Here is a 23,778-nt window from a genome sequence, read left to right on the forward strand (position 1 = left end):
CGCTATATAAATCCAAGTCCTTTCTTTCTCCCTCACCCACTCCCATTGCTGTGCTCCCAGGCACTTCTGGTGTTGACAAGCCAGCAGCATGAGCCTGGCCGGAAACTCAGAAACCACAATTGGCACATGCGCAGAAAGATCGCCCAGTCGCACATGCGCAAAGAGCCACTCTAGCCATTGTACAAGTTCTTGTTTCATTTAGTCTTAGAGCTGCAATCTGACAGCTTAGGGAAGTACACCCAGGGGTATACTTCAGGGACGAGTTTTGTGAATCAGGGACTCTTCCAAGGACATTGCTTGCCCAGGGGCGCAGTACCTCATCCAGGGGCTGTCTCTGGAAAATGGGGATATATGGTCACCTTAATGCAAATGCAAGTTTGGTGTCCAAAATACAAAAGTATTCTATTTCCTAGCATCAATACTATTCAACTTGAGCACAAAGCAATCACTGAAAATAATGTTAAAGATCTGATTTCCAAGAATGAATTCAATTCCTGCATCATTTTTTACTAATGTTTAGAATAAATGTTACAAAATGTTCCCTGAAGGAATAATGGGCTTTTTGGTGAAATTCATGGGAATATTCCATATATATTTACCTATAAGTATAAAAACTGTGGCAGTTTACCCATCTGACACACTTCATGTGGCAAATTCATACTTTTATCATACTTAAGAATAAAGTGTAAACAAACAAAGGCAATCATTTTAAATGTGCAGAAAAACTCAACAGAAGCTTATGTGCTCAAGCGTCACTGCAGAGACTTGAGCACGTAATTTAGGCTGACACTTCAGTGCACCACTGCATTGTCGGAGCTGTTGTCTTTCATATGAGGCATAAACTGTCGTCTTGTCTGTCTCTTAGATAAAAGATCCATGACACTTTTTGAAGAAGAGCAGAGGAGTTTCTCCAGGTGTCCTGGCCAACAATGATCCCTCAACCAACAACACCAAAAACATTATCTGGTCATTTATCGTATTGGTGTTTGTGGGACACTGCTGTGTGCAAATTGGCTGCCCCATTTCCCTCAGTTACAGCAGTAACTGAACTTCAAAAGTACTTCACTGACTGTGAAGCTCTTCAGGACATACAACACTCATGTCTTATAAATCCAGACTCTACTATTGCAATGCTCTCCTGGTCGGCCTCCCATCTTTCACCCTCTATGAACGTAAGCTCATTGAAAACTCTTCTGCCTGTATCCTAACCCGTACCAAGTTCTGTCCATCCCTTACCCCTATACTCACTGATCGACATTGGTTCCCAATCTACCAACACCTCAAATTTAAAATTCTCATCCTCATGTTCAAATCTCTACATGGCTTTGCCCATCTCAATCTCTGTAACCTGTTCCAGCCTTACAACCCTCCTGAGAACTTTGCGTTCCTCCAACCCTGGCCTCTTGTGCATCCCCCAATTCCCTTTGCCCCACCATTGGCGGCCATGCCTTCAGCCATCTAGGACTGAAACTCTGGAATTCCCTCCCTAAACCCTCGACACTTCTCTACCTCTCCTCCTTTAAAATGCTCCTTTAAACCTACCTCTTTGATCACCTGTCCTAATGTCTCCTCCTTTGGCTCAGTTTCAACTTTAACTTCCTTTTCTCATTTCACATATTGATTGATTACCTGTATATTTCAGCATTTTCTGTTTCTGTCTTAAAGTTGGATGTTAGGTTGTTCCTAAATCCCAGACTAGGCCTCAGACCCAACATGCTTTATGAATGGTGGAAAGAGTTTTTTTTTCTTCTCAGTTTGTTCCCATCTTCTGAAAGTACTTGTGTTGGGGAATAGTCCCAATGGTAACAGAAACTCTCTAATACCCAGTCCAAATGACCATTCTTCATCTCTGATCCTAGATAACTAGTGTCAGCAGGCTTTTTGATCATAGGAGTCCTAGCAGCCACACATATACACTTTCAAGCAGGGGTTGCTGAGCAACGATCAAGAGCAAGAACCCTGGCTGAATTCTCCCTCCTCCCCATTTTACTCACTGAGGTAGGGGAGCAGCTTCGGTGCGTTCTGATGCCAGGCTCTTTGTCAAAGAAATCACATTTCAAACATCAAAGCAATACAAGATCATTAGCACAAATTTAGAGCAAGTATTGTCCTAATCACTTTCCTTTTACATTCCAATTGTGTGAAGAGTTATTCTTAACGTCTTTCGTCTTTCAGATGTGACGTTAAACCCTGGCCCCGTCTGCCCTCCCAGGTGGATGTAAAATATCCCACGGGACTATTTCAAAGAAGAGCAGGGGAGTTATCCCCAGTGTCCTGGCCAATATTTATCCCTCAATCAACATAACAAAAACAGATTATCTGGTCATTATCACATTGCGGTTTGTGGGAGATACTGTGTGCAAATTGGTTGCCACATTTCCTACATTACTACAGTCCAAAAGTACTTTATTGGCTGTAAAGCGCTTTGAGACGTCCAGTGGTCATGAAAGGCGCTAGATAAATGCAAGTCTTTCTTATTAACAACCATACAGAAGAGACTGATGGTCATCCACTTGCTCTTCATTAATATTTTTCACAAAATTGTATTTAGAACTGTACGACAGTACCATAGTGGTCAACTCGCTGAAAGCTATCCAGGGGTTTATACATGTAGCAGTAGTGTGTTGAGGGGAGGCCTTTTCTTCCCAACAATGATGTAATGGAAATGTTGTTTTCCGTTCACTGAATAGAAAACGTAAAACTGAAGCACAGTTTCCTGTATTGTAATTTTTACTTGGTATTAAACCATAACCATTTGACAAAACTTTGTAGAAGGTGGACCAGATATTTGGGGGAAGTGTTTAAAATTGTCTTTCATGCCTGTATCCATCAGGCATCATCTTTATCTTATTTGGAGTCATCTAGACTGGCTGAGAGAAGTCTCTACAAACTGGATACTGGATGGCCTAAGTTTCCAAAATATTTCACGGGTCAAGTGTTTGGTGTTGCAGTCGATCCAGTGGCAGATATCGTTTATGTGGCACAGGTGAGTCACATCTTTGCACTTGAACACACTAACGTTATAATTGTTTAATATTATCCTCGCATTTTATTTAAATGATTTAAGGTGATTGGCAGAAAAACCCAGAAGCGACATGAGAAAAAACTCTTGTGCGACGAGTGGTTAGGATTTGGAATGCACTGCCTGATAGGGTGGTGGATATAGATTCAATAGTAGACTTCAAAGGGGAATTGGATAAATACTTGAAGAAAAACAAATTGCAGGGATATGGTGGAAGAGCAAGGGAGTGAGGCCAACTGGATTGTTCTTCGAAAGAGCCAGCACATACTCGATGGGCCAAATGGCCTCTGTGCTGTGCTGTACTATGTACTATTCTATGATTCTAATTTCTCCTGCTTTGCTGCTTTCTGACTAGGAAGGTGGGCTGGTGGCTTGAGTCCAGACCTCTGCCACATGATTAAAATGCTAGTGATGAGCAGGAACAGGGACACCCTCCTCTCTCCCTGTGGGGATGCACCTCGCAATTGTGTTGCACCTCTAGTGAGATAATACAACATATTGCTGCACTAAACCAAAAGAACTTAACAAATACAAATATGTTGTGTTTCTAAGCATGCTCCTTAATGGAAATCAGCAAAAAGTAGAAACATCTTTACTCAATAGCAATAAATGTTTCGAACAATCTACTAAGCATGTTAATGGAGAGGTAAACATTGGTCTTATTAAACATACAATGAGATGCCATAACAGAAAATCATAACTGAGGGATGAACTTGGATGGGCAGGATGGTCTTTTCTCTTCCTATGCTCTAACTTCTTTTGAAGAAGTAGGTGCCATATTACCAGAAAATGGAAGTTATACTTTTGGTTCTATAATTGTGAAAATTCTTCACTTGGAACAACCTATTCCAAGTCTTGACTAATACAGGCACTATTGGACCTAATGTTAACTGCTAGAAAATAAAGTGAAGACAACATTCAGAAGAATTTTTTTAATGGTACTACAGGTATATGTAGCAGCTCAATATATTCAGTGTATTACATGGTTTAATGGTTTTTAAAGTCTTTCACAATTTCAAAAAAATGTCATTTTCTTAAACCTTCCAGAGAGGAGAATCTGTGCCAAAGGTTTTGATGTTTACAGAGCATGGATACTTCCTCCAAGTGTGGAATACCACATCACTTGAGATGCCACATGGGATATTTGCAACTAACTCATCACCTGCGCCATCTGTGTGGGTGACGGATGTTGGAAATGGTACGAATGGTATAGTGGAATTTACAGCTTCAGACTTTGTAAATCTAAAATTTATATGATTTTTTTTCCTGCACTTATTTGTAATAATTTTACTTATTCATTCTAGGGGTAGGTACACATCATATGTAATATAATTTATATGGTGCTGGTTATTTTTCTAGCCCATTCAATTTCACAACTCGTCACAGTGGGATTTGAACTCAGGACATCTGGTTGTTAGTTCTGTGTCATAACCAATAGACTACTGTGCCAAACATGGGACTTAAGGACAGATGGTCTCATAGAAACATAGAAAATAGGTGCAGGAGTCGGCCATTCGGCCCTTCAAACCTGCACCACCATTCGATAAGATCACGACTGATCATTCCCTCAGTACCACTTTCCTGCTTTCTCTCCATACCCCTTGATCCCCTCAGCCGTAAGGGCCATGAATATATCCAATTAACTGGCATCAACGACTCTCTGCGGCAGGGAATTCCACAGGTTAACAACTCTCTGAGTGAAGAAGTTTCTCCTCATCTCAGTCCTAAATGGCCTACCCCTTAGCCTAAGACTGTGTCCCCTGGTTCTGGAATTCCCCAACATTGGGAACAATCTATCTGCATCTAACCTGTCCCGTCCCGTCAGAATCTTCTATGTTTATATGAGATCCCCTCTCATCCTTCTAAACTCCAATGTATAAAGGCCCAGTTGATCCAGTCTCTCCTCATATGTCAGTCCGGCCATCCCGGGAATCAGTCTGGTGAACCTTCGCTGCACTCCCTCAATAGCAAGAACGTTCTTCCTCAGATTAGGAGATCAAAATTGAACACAATATTCCAGGTGAGGCCTCACCAAGGCCCTGTACAACTGCAATAAGACCTCCCTGCTCCTACACTCAAATCCCCTAGCTATGAAGGCCAACATACCATTTGCCTTCTTTACCGCCTGCTGTACCTGCATGCCAACTTTCAATGACTGATGAGCCATGATACCCAGGTCTCGTTGCACCTCCCCTTTTCCTAATCTGCCACCATTCAGATAATATTCTGTCTTTGTGTTTTTGCCCCCAAAGTGGATAACCTCACATTTATCCACATTATACTGCATCTGCCATGCATTTACCCATTCACCTAACCTGTCCAAGTCACCCTGCAGCCTCTTAGCGCCTCTTCACAGCTCACACTACGACCCAATTTAGTGTCATCTGCAAACTTGGAGATATTACACTCAATTCCTTCATCCAAACCATTAATGTATATTGTAAAGAGCTGGGGTCCCAGCACTGAGCCCTGCGGCACTCCACTAGTCGCTGCCTGCCATTCTGAAAAGGACCCGTTTATCCCGACTCTCTGCTTCCTGACTGCCAATCAGTTCTCTATCCACGTTAGTATATTACCCCCAATAGCATGTGCTTTGATTTTGCACACCAATCTCTTGTGTGGGACCTTGTCAAAAGCCTTTTGAAAGTCGAAATATACCACATACACTGGTTCTCCCTTGTCTACTCTACTAGTTACATCCTCAAAAAATTCCAGAAGATTTGTTAAGCATAATTTCCCCTTCATAAATCCATGCTGACTTGGACCGATCCTGTCACTGCTTTCCAAATGCGCTGCTATTTCATCCTTAATAATTGATTCCAACATTTTCCCCACCACTGATGTCAGGCTAACCGGTCTATAATTACCCGCTTTCTCTCTCCCTCCCTTTTTAAAAAGTGGTGTTACATTAGCAACCCTCCAGTCCATAGGAACTGATCTCGAGTCGATAGATTGTTGGAAAATGCATCCACTATTTCTAGGACCACTTCCTTAAGTACTCTGGAATGCAGACTATCAGGCCCTGGGGATTTATCGGCCTTCAATCCCATCAATTTCCCTAACACAATTTCCCACCTAATAAGGATAACCTTCAGTTCCTCCTTCTCACTAGACACTCGGTCCCCTAGTACTTTTGGAAGATTATTTGTGTCTTCCTTCGTGAAGACAGAATCAAACTATTTGTTCAATTGGTCTGTGTTAGCGTTAGTGTTTTCTCAGAAGAATCACTCAACACTCAGAGTCGGTTCCAATGCTGATGCGGCCTTTATACGCTTAGCGGGGAGGAAATCACAAGACTGAGTCCAGGCTTCTCTCCACAGAACAAAGGGTTACATTCACTTTTATATGTTTCACAACAGTTACAAACAGTTTACTACAGTTACACAGCCCATCACGGCTGGACACAAGCCAATCACAACGATTATAGATTACATATAGGTTCTTTTAACCCAATAGAATTCCCCTTATGTCTCAGGAACCATGTGTTCGTCTCTTGTCAGCTTGGGCTGATTGATATAGGTTCTCTCACTAGTTCTTTCTTCTTGGAGAAATAATTAGTTTATAACCTTGTTTACAGGAGATGGGTTCTCTTATCTCTTTCTTCCTGGGGAATTAATTGGTTTATGGCCTTGAATACGGGAGATGGGTTCTCTCCTCATTATTCTTATCCTGCATCCAAGGCATTCCTATAGTGGGCCTCACAGGGTTATTGCTCGGTCATTGAACATTCAACAGTTCACAGCTTGACTACCTGATTTCCCATCATGCCTGGGCAGCCATTTTATGTGTGGCCACTTTAAACTTATATGCGTTTAGATATATCTAGCAGGTGCCTAATGCCTAGTATTCTGGTATATTCTAAAGGTGCCTACCTCCTACAACAGTCTGCCATTTCTTTGTTCCCCATTATAAATTCATCTGAATCCGACTGCAAGGGACCTACGTTTGTCTTCACTAATCTTTTTCTCTTCACATATCTATAGAAGCTTTTGCAGTCAGTTTTTATGTTCCCGGCAAGCTTCTTCTTGTAGTCTATTTTCCCCCTCTTAATTAAACCCTTTGTCCTCCTCTGCTGAATTCTAAATTTCTCCGAGTCCTCAGGTTTGCTGCTTTTTCTGGCCAATTTATATGCCTATTCCTTGGATTTAACACTATCCTTAATTTCCCTTGACAGTCATGGTTGAGCCACCTTCCCCATTTTATTTTTACTCCAGACAGGGATGTTCAATTGCTGAAGTTCATCCATGTGATCTTTAAATGTTTGCCGTTGCCGATCCACCATCAACCCTTTAAGTAACATTTGCCAGTCTATTCTAGCCAATTCACGCCTCAAACCATCGAAGTTACCTTTCCTTAAGTTCAGGACCCTAGTTTCTGAATTATCTGTGTCACTCTCCATCTTAATAAAGAATTCTACCATGTTATGGTCACTCTTCCCCAAGGGGGTCTCGCACAACAAGATTGCTAATTAGTCCTTTCTCATTACACATCACCCAGTCTGGATGGCCAGCTCCCTGGTTGGTTCCTCGACATATTGGTCTAGGAAACCATCCCTAATACACTCCAGGAAATCCTCCTCCACCGCATTGCTACCAGTTTGATTAGCCCAATCAATATGTAGATTAAAGTCACCCATGATAACTGCTGAACCTTTATTGCATGCATCCCTTATTTCTTGTTTGATGCTGTCCCCAACTTTACTACTACTGTTTGGTGGTCTGTACACAACTCCCACTCGTGTTTTCTGCTCCTTGGTATTCCGCAGCTCCACCCATACCGATTCCACATCATCCAAGCTAATGTCCTTTCTTACTATTGCATTAATTTCCTCTTTAACCAGCAATGCCACCCCGCCTCCTTTTCCTTTCTGTCTAGCCTTCCTGAATGTTGAATACCCCTGGATGTTGAGTTCCCAGCCTTGGTCACCCTGGAGCCATGTCTCCGTGATGCCAATTACATCATATCCGTTAACTGCTATCTGCGCAGTTAATTCGTCCACCTTATTCCGAATACTACTCGCATTGAGGCACAGAGCCTTCAGGCATATCTTTATAACACACTTTGCCCCTTTAGAATTTTGGTGTAATGTGGCCCTTTTTGCTTTTTGCCTTAGGTTTCTCTGCCCTCCACTTTTACTTTTCTTCTTTCTATCTTTTGCTTCTGCCCCCATTCTACTTCCCTCTATCTCCCTTCATAGGTTCCCATCCCCCTGTCATATTAGTTTAACTCCTCCCCAACTAGCAAACACTCCCCCGAGGACATTGGTTCTGGTCCTGCCCAGGTGCAGACCATCCGGTTTGTACTGGTCCCACCTTCCCCAGAACTGGTTCCAATGTCCCAGGCATTTGAATCCCTCCCTGCTGAACCACTCCTCAAACCACGTATTCATCTGAGCTATCCTGCGATTCCTATTCTGACTAGCACGTGGCACTGGTAGAAATCCTGAGATTACTACTTTTGAGGTCCTACTTTTTAATTTAGCTCCTAGCTCACTAAATTCATCTTGTAGGGCCTCATCCCATTTTTTATCTATATTGTTGGTACCTATATGCATCACGACAACTGGCTGTTCACCCTCCCTTTTCAGAATGCCCTGTACCCGCTCCGAGACATCCTTGACCCTTGCACCAGGGAGGCAACATACCATCCTGGAGTCTCGGTTGCAGCCGCAGAAACGTCTGTCTCTTCCCCTTACAATTGAATCCCTTATCACTATAGCTCTCCCACTCTTTTTCCTGCCCTCCTGTGCAGCAGAGCCACCCACGGTGCCATGAAGTTGGCTGCTGCTGCCCTCCCCTGGTGAGTCATCCCCCTCAACAGTACCCAAAGCGGTGTATCTGTTTTGTAGGGGGATGACCGCAAAAGATCATGGTTGATCATTCACCTCAATACCCCTTTCCTGCTTTCTCTCCATACCCCTTGATCCCTTTAGCCCTAAGGGCCATATCTAACTCCCTGTTGACTATATCCAATGAACTGGTATCAACAACTCTCTGCGGTAGGGAATTCCACAGGTTAACAACCCTCTGAGTGCAAGTTCAAATAAATTACTATTTTTTTTTTCAAGGGAGTGGTCTTTAAAATCAAGTTCATTGTCTGCATTCTAGAATATACCTGTCCCACCTTATCAAAACCAAGACAGGAGATGATGAAAAAAGGATTATAGTTTGACTTGGAGAGTCCATGGTTTATTTCAGTGAATGTTTTGGCAGCTATTTTGGATATATAGTGGAGCAAGAACCTATATCCATTGATGTCTCCCACTATTTTATAAACATTTAAAAATGTTTACCTTTACTATCACATGGGGCCTCTCTGGGCGAGTACGATGTGCGCACGCACCTGAACAGGCCTCGCAAGTGTCTGTTCTCGGCGTGTGATGCGCATGTGCCGAGAACCAGCGCTTGCTAACTGTCAACATTTTGTTAAAAGATAGAAACATTTAATTTTAGCACTCATTTCTATATTAAAAACCTTGTCCATTAAGGTGAGTTTATTTTTACCCCTATTAAACCATATTTTTTTTTAAATTAAAAAAAAAAAATTCTTGTCTAAAACATTCAATTTCAATTAATTTTAAATAAGTGAGGTATTTTTTAAATTTATTGCGTTGTGTTTCTGTGTTTTTGGGGGTATTCTTATTGATAGCAATGGGAGCTTGTACAAATGGAACTCACCATTATTATCAATGAGAATGCTCCATGTTCATTGGTGGTCCCGGCCAACGTGATCCCAGGTTGCGCTTACATTCCCGGGATGCGTGGGCCCATATGCTGGACTGCGAATGGTGGCCTCGGACCACAAGTCAGCGTTCCTCCGGGACCATCAGGTACTTCCACAAAAAAAAATTTGGTTCGAGGCATCCGCCCACAGGAAGCCTCCGACCGCAATTTCTGGGCCATGGTTTCAGTTTAGTCCTGCCTGGCCAACCTCCCTGAGTAAGTAGATTTCTAAATGGATGTTGAAAAGTCCAAAGATACTATACCTGACTTCGATAAAGCTTTTGATTAAGGTCGCACATTGAAAGACTACTACACCAACTTAGGCTGGTGAGTATCCTAGATAAAACTTAAGAGGTGGATAAGAAATTGGCAACAGTTACTAGTTAGAAAAGTGAATTCCAGCTGGGAAGCTTATGGAGTGGAGTGCAGAGGTGTTAGCCCTCAAATCTACTGTTTCTGATCTACATTAAGACCTGCATTCAGAAATTCGATGCAAACTGGTCAGATTTTAGGATGATACTGCAATGGGGGAGGGGGGAGAATATGCCACCTTTACCTACAAAATCACAGTGACTGCACTGCAAAGGTAATTAATTGGCTATGAAACACTTCGGGAGCCAACCTGAGGATGTGAGAGGCACTTTATAAATGCAAGTTCTTTCATTTTGTTCTAGGAAAGTATGGGCACACAGTCAAACAGTACACTCCATCTGGAAAACTTCTTCAAACTCTGGGGACACCTGGGACTCCTGGCTCTGACATATACCCATTGCAGTTTGATCAACCAGCAGAAGTGTTTATTTCCCGCAAGGAAGAAATGTACATTGTGGATGGCGATGGAGGCTTAAATAACAGGCTAATGAAACTGGCACAAGGTAAATGTATTTGTTTAAATTGTTAACTTCAATCAGTGTTTCATTACTATTTCTATTTTGGTTTGAATTTATCATATTGTAAGTAACTCGGGATGGGGAGGGCTTGAAAAAAAGATTTACTTTCTTTCCCGTTTTCTCCGCTCCTCATCTCAAAGCAGTAAGTCAGGCTGGGAATTAACTGCCTTAAGATTTCTCCTGTTCCTTCCAGCTCCACATTCTATTCAGTATTTTTTTTTAAACTTACCTTTTTGGTGGTGGCCTGCAGTGGTCTCTGTTAGAATCGCTGGTTAGGCCGCATGTAGACCACATTTTCCTGAACGTAGTCGACCCACCACAGGCTGCATTCAGGACAGCCCAATTTTGCAAAGGGGGTCCTCCAAAAGGTGTTAGCTCCCTATTTGCACATGTAAAGAGCCTAACGCCTGTTTCATGTGCAAGCTCTGGACACCTCTTTTTCTGCCTTTACCAAAATGGCAGGCCATGCATTTCTGGCATGAAATGCATACGTGCCCCTCACCCGCCATGTTGAATTCTTAGGCACCCGTTTGGCATTTGAAAATGGATGTGGCGCTATCAAAATTCTAGGGCTGGATTTTCAGTTGAGTAATGCCTCAGTTAGTGGCCAGAGGAGGTGTTAATGGGAGCATAAACCGAGGCTGGCTGCTCGGGCACAAGAGGAGATACGGCCTGTCCACCTAGTTAATGACCCCGCTCCGCAACCCCACCACAGAGCCGGAGGAATGCTATAATAAGAGCCATCCCGCCACCCACAACATCATAGAGCAGACAATAGGGATGTTTGAAGCAGCGATTCCGATGCCTGGACCGCTCTGGAGGCAGTCTTCAATATTCCCCTCAACAGGTCTCACTATTCATTGTGGTGTACTGCATGCTGCACAACCTGGCCATCATGAGGGCCCAAGCCTTGCCAACAGGGATCACAGGGCCACCTCAGGAGGAGGAGGAGGACCAGGAGCATGCCACTGCCCTGAATGAACAGCAACACGATGAGGACCAGCATCATCCACGGAGGAGGCAGCGTGCCAATGTTGACGATGGCAGGGCTATTCGGCGGCGGCTCATAAGGGAATGCTTCGCTTAAATGGAGTGAGCTAAGGGATGCAGCTCATAATGAGCGTGTATTGTGGCACGATAACGCCACCTCTCCATTACAAGTCAACAGTTATACACCAGAGGCTGAAGAAAATGTTCAATGTTACATTTTATTGCAAACACATCCCTCAATGATTTAGACGAGGGGATTAAATGTAGTATCTCCAAATTTGCGGATGACACTAAGTTGGGTGACAGTGTAAGCTGCGAGGAGGATGCTATGAGGCTGCAGAGTGACTTGGATAGGTTAGGTGAGTGGGCAAAAGCATGGCAGATGAAGTATAATGTGGATAAATGTGAGGTTATCCACTTTGGTGGTAAAAACAGAGAGACAGACTATTATCTGAATGGTGACAGATTAGGAAAAGAGGAGGTGCAACGAGACCTGGGTGTCATGGTACATCTGTCATTGAAGGTTGGCATGCAGGCACAGCAGGCAGTTAAGAATGAGAGGGGATTTCATAGAAACATTTAAAATTCTGATGGGTTTAAACAGGTTAGATGCAGGAAGAATGTTCCCAATGTTGGGGAAGTCCAGAACCAGGGGTCACAGTCTAAGGATAAGGGAAAGCCATTTAGGACCGAGATGAGGAGAAACTTCTTCACCCAGAGAGTGGTGAACCTGTGGCATTCTCTACCACAGAAAGTTGTTGAGGCCAATTCACTAAATATATTCAAAAAGGAGTTGGATGTAGTCCTTACTACTAGGGGGATCAAGGGGTATGGCGAGAAAGCAGGAATGGGGTACTGAAGTTGCATGTTCAGCCATGAACTCATTGAATGGCGGTGCAGGCTCGAAGGGCCGAATGGCCTACTCCTGCACCTATTTTCTATGTTTCAATCAACCCCAAAACCCCCACCCCCCTCAAAGAAAACACAATGGGGCACACGCCCCTTCAAATAATACAACAGATGAATAACATTTACAACATATGTACACAGACCCCACCCCCTCAAAGAAAGCAAAATGGGGCGCCCGCCCCTTCAAGTAATACAACAGATGAATAACATTTACACTTTTTCTACATAGGGCCCATGGCCACATCTTTCATCAGTGGGTCTTGCGTAGGTATTTCCCACCCCTCTGCCTCACCCCCCCCTCCCTCACCTACTGCTCCTCCTCAATGGGTCATCAGTGCCTGCAGCAAGGTCGCTTGAGGGCTGCTGTGTGTCTGAAGGAGACAGGACAGATAGCATAGCACGCCACCTGTGACCAGCTCTGGGCCTGGAAGGTCCAGCTGCTGACAGCTCCGCCTGAGGCAGCCGTGTGGAATGACTGGTGTGCAGACCGCGGCTGTTGCAAAGGCGGAATGGCAGTGTCGGGAGGCCGAATCATGTCCTCCGGGACATCATGTTCCATCTTGACCGTTGGCCTGCCACTCCCCCGGGGCAGAGCCTCAACATCTGGAGCAATCTGGTGGAGTGCAAATTGCTGGCCTACTTCGGCACTGTTATCTCCTCATTGGACTGATGGGACCCCAGACACAATGGCAGCAGTCAGTGCTTGCGTGACATCAATTTGACTCTGCATCAGAGCAAACAGCGCATTGATGCCAGCACACACTGATGACATGGCAGAATGCAGGTGTTGCGTGGTCTCGGCCTACCTCTTGAGGGCTACTGCCACATTAGCCATGGCCTGCGTCATCATGTCTTGGTCGCCATGGTCACTTGGGGCATCAAGCATCCGTTGTAATTGACCAAGGATGGGCTCAATGGGTATCGAACTGAAAATGCCACGGTTGAGGTGGCCTCCGCCACATTCAACACAAGTACATCGACGCTCGGCGGGATCCTCACCAATACACCGATGAGCTCGTGGTGCATCGACATTAACTCCCTGGAAATAGCCTTCAAGTCCAGGTGCTCATCTGCCTGTCTGTGAGCAGGACTCATGGGCCAATTTACCCTCTGGAGAGCTGGCCCCCCCGAGCTTCCTCTCGCGCTGGGCGTTGCTGCAGGCCACTGGGGCCAGGAGCCTCAGGTTGAGCTAACCCCGGAAAGACGGCCTCTTCGATCGAGGTGCTCTCCCCACTCGATCCAACTGTGGACGTCTCGCCCTGTCCCAGCACACTGCTCTCCACCTCCTCCTCCTCATCTTCCCCTTCATCGGAAGATGTAGGCTGACGGGCAGGTTGGCGCTCTTCTGGCTCATCATCTGTAAGCACACAGCAACAGAAGTGCAGTTATCAGCTGGAGAGGGGACAGGAAGGCAAGAAGGAGTGGGACATTGTAATTTTGGTTGCTACATCTTGCAAGGCATGTGGCCTCAAGGCTACGGGGACTCACACAAAATGGCCATCTCATTCACATACCATCACTGTCGAGCGGGGGATCTGCCTCCATGCCCTCCACTGCCACGACTGCAGTACACTCGCTCCTCCTCGCCGGTCAGGTCCTGGAGGTAGGGCTGGCCCTCTCCCCGATGATGCAACTCGTGCAGATTGTGCGCGAGTTTGACCTGTAATGACAAAAGCAAAAAAGTTGTTAGTGGTGATGTAGGTACTGGTGTGCCACATGTGTCTGCAGCAGGGTACTCTCGAGTAATATGGTGAAGTGTACATATCGGCATTTCATGCTGCGTGGCATCGCACAGTGGATGTGTGAACAGTGGGTCTGGGGCACAAGCAACTACCAGTAAGTATGAGCCTCAGGACTGGGACTGAATATGACGAGTTGAAAGGTGCTGGTAGGTGGACTTGGGCTGAGTAAAGAGCTTGAAGATGAGAGATGCTTGGATGGCCTGGTGAGACGATGGAGAGGTCTCAGGCTGGCTTCAGCAATGAGGAGCATGGCCTGGTAGACATAGAGAAGGGATAGGCAGTGCAAAGTCTTTACATTTTTTGAGAGAGTGAGGTTCACATGAAGGGAAAGTGTGAGGTTATCCACTTTGGCAGAAAAAATAAAAAAGCAAATTAATATTTAAATGGAGAAAAATTACAAAATGCTGCAGTAAGAGGGCCCTGGGGGTCCTTGTTTATGAAACACAAAAAGTTAGTATGCAGGTACAGCAAGTAATCAGGAAGGCAAATGGAATGTTGGCCTTTATTGTAAGGGGGATGGAGTATAAAAGCAGAGAAGTTCTGCTGCAACTGTACAGGGTATTGGTGAGGCCACACCTAGAGTATTGCGTACAGTTTTGGTCTCCATATTTACTTGCATTGGAGGCAGTTTAGAGAAGGTTCACTAGGTTGATTCCTGAGATGAAGGGGTTGACTTATGAAGAACGGTTGAGTTGGTTGGGCCTATACTCATTGGAGTTTAGAAGAATGAGAGGTGAGCTTATTGAAACATATAAGATAATGGGCCCAAGTTTCCACATGATTTGCGCCTGATTTTGAGGAGCAACTGGTGGAGAACGGACTATCTTAGAAATCGCAATTCTCCAAAAAAAAATTTCTGCAGTTCTAGTCAGGTAGAACAGTTCCACTTTGGAACAGAATTTTTTCTTCAAAAGGGGGCGTGTCCGGCCACTGACGCCTGATTTGAAAGTTTCCACAGTGAAAACGTACTCCAAACTAAAGTAGAATGGAGCAAGTGAAGATTTTTGTAGAACTGAAAAAACCTGTTCTACACATTAAAAAATCAGGCGCAGGTTACAAATTAGGCGTCCAAAACGAGGTGGGGGGGGGGGGGAAGTCATTAAATTCTACAATAAATCCTTATTTATACTTATACAAATATTATACAAATAAATCCAACCTGAATAAAAATGTATAAGCAAAGAAAAGATTAAATAAACCATCTTCCTACCTGTGTGAAAGTGCTTCAGCCAGGGAGAATGCTGCAGCAAGCCCCACAAAACGAGGCAGCCGTTCCCAAAGGCGGGAGGGAGGGAACCGACCGAACGCGGGGGGGGGGGGGGAAGGAAGCCGTTCCAGACGGCGGGCGAGCGACCGAACGCAGGGGGGGGGGGGGAAGGAAGCCGTTCCAGACGGCGGGCGGGAGGGAGGGAGGGAACCGACCGAACGCAGGGAAGCCGTTCCAGATGGCGGGGAGGGACCCAACCAACCGAACACAGGGGGGGGGCCATTCCAGACGGCGGGCGAGCGACCGAACGCGGGGGGGGGGAGCCGTTCCTGACGGCATGCGGGCGGGAGGGACCCAGCCGACCGACCGAACGCAGCCGAGGGGGGGGGGAGGAGGAAGCCGTTCCAGACGGCGGGAGGGAGGGAGGGAAGGAGACAGAAGGCTGCAGGAAGCCTCAGAAATTGAGGAGCCATTTCCCGACGGCAAAAGGGGGAGGTCGTCGGGAAACGGCTGCCTCAACTTTCTGAGGCTTCCTGCAGCCTTCTCAGTGCTGATGGCAATGTGCTTTTATTAAAAAATGTTCAAAAACTAAACAGCTACAAAGAACTACAAAAATGGCCGAGTGCCAATGTTTCCTTCACACTGCGCGTGCGCGAACGCTCCAACGCGCACGCGCAGCGTTGCCGGCAGGAAAAAAAACTAATTTAAATGGTACCCGCCCCCTCCCACTTACAAAATCGGTGCGACTGTAGGCTCTGCCCCTCTGGGCGCCGCGCCAAACAGACAAGGAGCTGCAGGGCGCTCCAGAATCGCGAGTTTTTTTTCCGGCGCCGTTTTAGGCACGAAAAATGGGCGCCCAGCTCGGAGGGGCGCCCGTTTTTTATCGTGTGGAAACTTGGGCCCAAAGAGGGGGCTCGACAGGGTAGATGCAGAGAGGATGTTTCCACTCATGGGGGAATCTAGAACTAGGGGGCATAGTTTAAGAATAAAGGCTCGCCCATTTAAAACTGAGATGAGGAGGAGTTTCTTCTCTCAGAGGGTTGTAAATCTGTGGAATTCTCTGCCCCAGAGAGCTGTGGAGGCTGGATCATTGAATATATTTAAGGCGGAGATTGCCAGATTTTTGACTGATAAGAGAGTAAAGAGTTATGGAGAGCCGGCAGTGAAGTGGAGCTAAGCCCATAATCAGATCAGCCATGATCTTATTGAATGGTGGAGCAGGCTCGAGGGGCCAAAAGGCCTACTCCTGCTTCTATTTCTTATGTTCTTAAGGCATTGGAAGGTGAATGGAAAGGGTACTCACCCTGACGACTGTAGTAAGGCCGCTGAATGTATTGCGGCATTGGGTCGCTGATTTAGGCATCACGCTCCGGGCTACAACGTGCTCAGCCACCTCCCTCCAGAGCCTTGTCAACTCCCAAGGCGCTGGCATTCATTCTCCTCTAGGCTGGAGGGCCTTCCAGGGATTCTCCACTGCCTCCAGCAAGGCATCACGGGTAGTAGGTGAGAAGCAGGTAGATAGCTAACATCCTCCTTGCTCCTCCATTTTCGTGCTCTGAAGATCTTGTGGAACTGCGCATGCGCAAACTTGAGTTGCCGCGCCTTTAACACTCGGCTGTTCCCGGAGTCTGACTCAGAGTTCTGCGCATGCGTAATGGGTCCGCCATATTTATTGACCAAACTTTCATTATCGTCCTCCCAGCTGTAGTGTGCAACGGCTGATTTGGCGCCCCCGTCAGCTCCTCGACTGATTCTGATAAATTTCTGGGCGGAGGGTGCTAACTTTTTCAAGGCACTAAAATTACCGCTCCGTGTGGGTTACCATCCCAAATGAGGCGCGACCGAATTTCTACCCCGAGGCCTATTGCTTGTTGGGAGGGATCATGTTTTAATTTGGTAACAAATATTTTCCAGTTAACTTCCCCAAAGCTTAGAAATGATTGCAGTTGTTGATTTAAATGTAGTTGAAGGTGTAAAGACTCCTTATGAGACAGCTACCATAAAATTTGAAATCACAAATACTTTTTGTAGGAGAACACTTAAAAAAAAAATCACAATCGGTGCAGCTAAAATAATTTACGTAGAAATTTTCATTTTTAAATCTGCTGCATTAAAGTGTGTAGTCGCACCACATTTGGACACTGCAGCACAGGTTTTTCCTTTCCTGCAGCAGCCCAAGAATTTTGCTCCCACTCCTTCATCCCATTCTAAGGAGTCGCAAAACTCAGCTTTGATACCGTGAAGAGTTGTCAAGCGAGCGTCAGGTGCTTCTCTGCAGGAAGGAAAAACCTGAGGGAGAGACATCAGAAGGCAATTGTTACCCGATAGCTGCGCCCTGCAGGGCAGAATTGGCGGAAATCCAAGAACATGTAACCTGCTGCCCTCTCAGACACAGCAGGTGCATGGTCTGTTGAGAACTGCTTGGCATTTATACTGGTTAATATATAGGATCTATACATAATGTACATCAGTTTAATCTGGTGCCTGTTTACTGCTGTATTCATCCATAAACATTTTCACCCAATTGGATTGTACTCTACTGGAAGTGAGTAACTAAAGAAAATAAATCCTCCTCTTGCTGGTGTTCTTCTCTGTTGTAGGCTTTGGGATAGCTTGGATGGAAGGAGAAAAGGGAAGTGGACCTTCTCAATTTTACATTCCGCACAGTGTAACTGAAGATACTGTAGGGAGGGTAAGTCTCAGCCTGCATCATTGTTAAATGACGTGACTGAAGATGCAGTTTTAAAATCAAAAATATATTGAAAATATGACCATTTTATAAGTATGACTGTTGAGTGCATTTCGGTCTGCGCAAAAGATATGGGGGCAGGTTTTGCTGCCAGCGGCATTCTTACGGTGTACGCCGCCGGCATCCAAATCGAATACGTACTTACCTGATAGGGACTCTCCTGCGTGAACTTGCTGTCTGACGCTGCGTACTCAAGGGCAGCGTAATGGCCCACGGATCCCAGCGGCACAGTGTGTGTGGAAACGTACCTGGGATCACATGGGCCTGGTGCTCCAATCAGTGGAAGCACCGAATTTCCTCTTGACACGAACCAGCATCGGGCTTTTAATTCTTTTAATTAATTGTTCAAGGGGATTAAAGTAACAGTTTAGAGGTAATATCCTGTTCATAAAAGTCTGTCACTTCGTTCACTGTGGTTATATTCAGAGACAAGAGTGTCTGTTCAGATTATTGCTTGTTGTCACTGTGGTGCTAGACTTGATTCTCTTGTCATAAATCAATTGATGTAACCTTCCAGCGACCAAGTCTTTTTCGATTCGATTTACCCAGGCTGAGACTTAGGGACCGAAATTCCCTATAGTCCCAGTTGGGGACGGTAACCTCTCCAGGGCAGGATATTTCTGCGCCTGGCGCAGAAGTCCCACATCAGAAGCGAATTTCAGGTTACCGCCCCTCACAGGAAGTGGAGCGCTATGTCACGCGCTCCACTTCCTTTTGGGCTGGGATCGGGGGTGCTACCAGGGCGCATCACTACATGGCCTCTCCATGTAGAGCTAACACATTCAACATGCCCACGGCGGCCTCATGGGGCGCTGGCCAATTTCTGCCACGGGACGAAAAGGGGTCGCTGCGCATGGCGATGATGTCATCACCTGATGCGCGATGGCCTGGGGCGCTACCGGCGGGGGTGCGGCGCTACCGTTTTCGCGCCTCTGCTAACTCCCGCGCAATTTCACAGGAGCCGGTTGCGCCTCCCTCCCCGGCGAAAACATTCTCGCGCCCCCTAAAGGCGCTAATGGGAGGTGCACAACAGGGGAATTTCGGTCCCTTAGTCTCTCCTGCCAAATGAGTACGTTCCCAGCCTGAACTCGAGTCTACTGGCCGACTCTGGAACTCCTTTCAGGGCTTAAACAATTGAACACGGTCCCTTATACAAGGGAGCTGAAGCACCTGCCTTTGCCAGGCGTCAGGCTGCCGTCTTTTATACTAAGGCAACAGAGGAGAAAGGAGGTTCATTTTATTAATTGTATCGTATTTATTCAAGATATCAAATTATATTACAGCCTGTCTAAAATGAAAAAAACTTTTGATAAATTAACAAAATGCACTTCTTAAAGCATTTTAGTTATGACTAAACCACCCTGGCTTGGATGCAAACTCTTATTTATTTTCACAATCAGCGGGGCAAAAGAACGGAAAGCTGGTTTCTTTCGTAATGAAATTTTGTCCGTAATTGCTGGGTAGTTAGCGGGCAATTAGCCCAACTCTGCACCAGCATTGAGTATTTCCCCGTCGTACCTTGACAAATCGCAAATTTGGGATTTAGCGCAATTTCAAATTTCTCAGAGTACGCCGTCATACCCACAGCAAAATCTGCCCCATAATTAACTGGTCTATAAGATGCCAGTTTTGCTATTTTTTTTTGCAAAATAGTGTTGATAATTTGCGAATATTCAACTGAAATTTTTTGTAGTTATGAATATAAGAGTAGATTTTGTGAATTTGTGCTCCCAGTTCAGAACTTTGCATTGCAGGCGTGCATGTCGGGAGGTTGAGCCCAGGAGTCAATGGATTTATCTGCACCTCAATTCCCAAATATTAGCTCCTGGCGAATTTGTTAAACCTAACCCTATAATGTACAATTTGTTAAATCTAACCCTATAATGTACAATTTGTTAAATCTAACCCTATAGTGTACAGTTTGTTACATCTAACAAGTTATTATATTTTCCATGTGAGTAAAATCTCTTCACAAAAATTAAGGGAAATGGGTAATGCAGCAAACCACAACTATATTTCACCTTCCAGCTCAGGAAATAAATCCAACCTAAAGTGATGGGATAATATCAGTCTACGTCTTCCTTCCTCTCAGTTTGGGTAATCTTAACTTGATTTCTGATTAGACTTAATCTATATGAAAATCTGCTCCTGATTTGCCAGTGTCAGCTGTGGCTCAGTGGGTAGCACTCTTGCCTCTGAGTCAGAAGGTTGTGAGCACAATAATCTAGGCTGACACTCCAGTGCAATGCTGAGAGAGCACTGCACTGTCGGAAGTGCCGTCTTTTGGATGCGATGTTAAACCGAGGACCCATCTGCTCTCAAGTGACCGCAAAAGATCCTATTTCGAAGAAGAGCAGGGGAGTTATCACTGGTGTTCTGGCCAATATTTATCCCTCAATCAACATAACAAAAGCAGATTATTTGGTCATTATCACATTGCTGTTTGTGGGAGCTTGCCTGTGCGCTGATTGGCTACGGCCTTCCCTAAATTGCAACAGTGAATACACTCCAAAAGTACTTCATTGTCTGTAAAGTGCTTTGAGATGTCCGCTTGTCGTGAAAGGCGCTATATAAATGCAAGTCTTTTTCTTTTTTGTTAGCAGTCTTACACTGGGATCACAAGAGTGGCTGACAGAAATATCACACATGCAGTAAGACTGCCCTTTTAATTTTGGATCAAGGCACAATTTTGGGGCAGGGTATATCTACCCTTGAGCTGGAAATGCTTGGTGCTGACACTAGGCGTAAAAACTGGTAAAATATTTAATTCTTGTCACTTAAATCAATCACCTCAATGAGCAAAAGAATTCATAAACTATTGAAATCAAAATAAAATTATGATGTATTTATCTCGCTATAAACCCACACTCTATCTGAGTGGGAAGAAAAAAACCTGAAGACATTGAGTGACATCATTGCAGGCAGACCTGCTCTCAGTGAACTACGTAGCAGTATCAATAATGGTAGATGAGAAGCCTAAGGACTTTGAGCAGCTCTTGGCCAAAGGAGATGGCAAGTGGCTCCATTGAGGGCACAAAAGTAGAAGCAACATAAGAGAAAAAATACAAATCAAAGTATGCAAATGGTTCTGTTGGTAATTCAGTTATTTTTCAAATGTAGATCTGGGTAGCTGACCGGGGCAACAAGCGTTTGCAAGCATTTGATGCAACCTCAGGAGAGTGGCTAGGGGCCTGGGCCAGCTGTTTCACAGCTGATGCCCCTTACTCTGTTAGGTGAGTACAGAATACCATTAACTTATTCAAAATGGAGAATCTCAGTATCTAGGGTGAAACCTGAGGATACCATGGTGCTTTGCTTGTGTTTTAAATATATATATATATATATATATATATATATATTTGCCAATTCTATCTTGTCTATGTATGCACCATTCCTTGCTTTTGATCTTGATGCACACAGAAGTGGCTCAATGCAACTAACCTGTTGTGGCTTTTACATTTTTTTCTTCCTTTTCTGTGGGGAAGCAGCAGGCCTGCACCCTATGCCTCTCTTTGGCTGTGATTGAGAATTCACAATGTGGAAATATTGGCTGTGAACCCATTCCTTCCACTTTCACAGCATCAACAATGGTAAACATGCTTCGATTCTCTTCATAGAACAGAAGCTCAATAAAGATCATGGGCCCAAAATTCCTCAGGGGTCCCCCGATGGGAGACTGGCAGAACCCCCACAAAAATGGAGGTGACCAAGTTACATCAGATCTCTGCTATTTTTGAGATCTTCTGTCCATTCCTTTAAAGGCAAATGGCAGGTGGAGATTAGGGATTCTTAAGTAGGGAGTTCCCAGTCCTGGCCATGAATAGTTATCCAACATAGTAGTGGAAGCTGGTATGCCAAGAGCGATTAGGCATACCCGCCTGATAAGTAGCCTGCTCCCCTGAAGGGGAAAATTACTTTTTCACCAGAACAATTCCTAAATCAGGACCCAATTGGATCGGTGGCAAGGTTGCAGGGAGGGATTTAGGCACCCCCTTCTTCTCCCCCATGGGTGGGCAGGTGGTCCAAATTCCGAGCACATGGCGGGTGACAAAGATGTGCCCAATGTATCACTTTCCTAAGTGTTTAAACCATCTTATGCAATGTTGTGTAACTACACTTTCCTTATTGCATTTCGCAGTCTTCCCAAAACAGTAATTTTTAATTATGCTCTTTTTTAAACCTTTATAGGCTAACATATGATGACAAGTACTTCGTTGTGGCCCAGTTGAACATCAACAGAGTAGTTTTTTTGCCTGTCCCACCAATAGGTGACATTGGGATTTGTCGCATAGTGGATACAATTCTATTGGCTGATGGTGTGAAACCCCACCTGGTGGATGTTAGTCGCAAAACTGGTGCCATTTATGTGGCAGAAATCGGTGCACAACAAGCACAGAAATTTGTACCTAATAACAGAAAATAATTTTTGTACCTTTAGTTGCAGTTATACTGCCACTTTCACATTGATGTAAAGTGGCTTCAGATATGCATCAAAATAAGAGCGGCAGTATATCGCAGGTGTCATGTCCTGATCTGAACCTTGAGCATACTAATGCAAAGCAGTCAAAGACGCCCTCCAACCAGCTTTCTCACACGGCTTTGCATTTGCATATGCTATGGTATAACTCCAGTCCACTGTAAAGCCAGATTCTTAAAATTCTCAGGCCAAAAATTGAACAAGCAAGATTCCAGATTTTATTCCTAGTTTGTGCTGAGTTTGTTAATCTCAGCAAGGGGCTTCATCAGAGGCCGTATAATTATATTGCCCCTATCTCAGTGCCCCAAATTAGGGTGGGGGAAAATAACTCGGGGTTCCTACTCCTGTGTGCTATCCAGTGACCCTTGCTGGAAGTCAATGTGTGAAATTTGATTGAGGACAGAATGGCTTTAGCTGTGAAGCTCCCTGCCACCAAATAATCGGCTGGCACTCATTAATAAGGCTCACACATGAATAATGACCACTTGAGTGATGAACTGCAGCAGGTCATTACTCATGGAACTCTACCCCAAAAAGGAATTGATAAATTGAGGAGAAGAAGGGAAGGGAAATATTAAAAAGGAGGAAAATAAAACAAAGCAAAAGTATTGATGTGAAATTGCTCTATCTTTCCAAACACTGTCCACCACGCTGAAGTTTTTCTTCAAGTGAATTTAATGAATTAAATGTAATGAACATAACATAAAATAAAAATGTTAGAAGGTTATTTGGAATTCTGAGCATTATTGCAAATGGACAAGTGCTCTTGATAATCACTCTCGTTGAATTGAAGTCCGGGATTTTTCCCCCTCACTTCTCTCTGCTCCTTGGTATTACTTTTAGTCTTTTTCCTCATTTCACACTTGCACCTGCATTAGGTTTCTCTCCTAACATCAGCAACAACTCTTAGCATCAACTTTGTACAAGGTTTTGATACAATGAGTATTGTCCGGCCTGCATGTAAAATGCACTATTTCAATGCCCTAGCGAGGTTTCAGATGGCAGAAAAATGCATTTTAATCAGCTGGAGACAATTATACCTTATCCCAATCTTATGTTTCGTACACTTG

General features: G+C 44.8%; 1 protein-coding gene across 1 annotated transcript in view; it reads left to right on the forward strand.

Annotated features, from left to right (window-relative positions):
- The window catches only part of LOC139275222 (NHL repeat-containing protein 3-like), a 29,354-nt gene extending 5,919 nt beyond the window's left edge, over nt 1–23,435 (forward strand). The window contains exons 2-7 of the mRNA XM_070892383.1: nt 2,834–2,986; nt 4,070–4,220; nt 10,419–10,619; nt 18,083–18,174; nt 21,352–21,464; nt 22,420–23,435. Coding sequence (XP_070748484.1) covers nt 2,834–2,986; nt 4,070–4,220; nt 10,419–10,619; nt 18,083–18,174; nt 21,352–21,464; nt 22,420–22,654 — 945 coding nt within the window. The 3' untranslated portion in view covers nt 22,655–23,435. The remainder of the gene's footprint in view (nt 1–2,833; nt 2,987–4,069; nt 4,221–10,418; nt 10,620–18,082; nt 18,175–21,351; nt 21,465–22,419) is intronic.
- The last annotated feature ends 343 nt before the right edge of the window (nt 23,436–23,778 follow it).

Source organism: Pristiophorus japonicus, chromosome 10 (genome assembly GCF_044704955.1).
Source record: "Pristiophorus japonicus isolate sPriJap1 chromosome 10, sPriJap1.hap1, whole genome shotgun sequence".
NCBI classification, from domain to species: Eukaryota; Metazoa; Chordata; class Chondrichthyes; family Pristiophoridae; genus Pristiophorus; species Pristiophorus japonicus.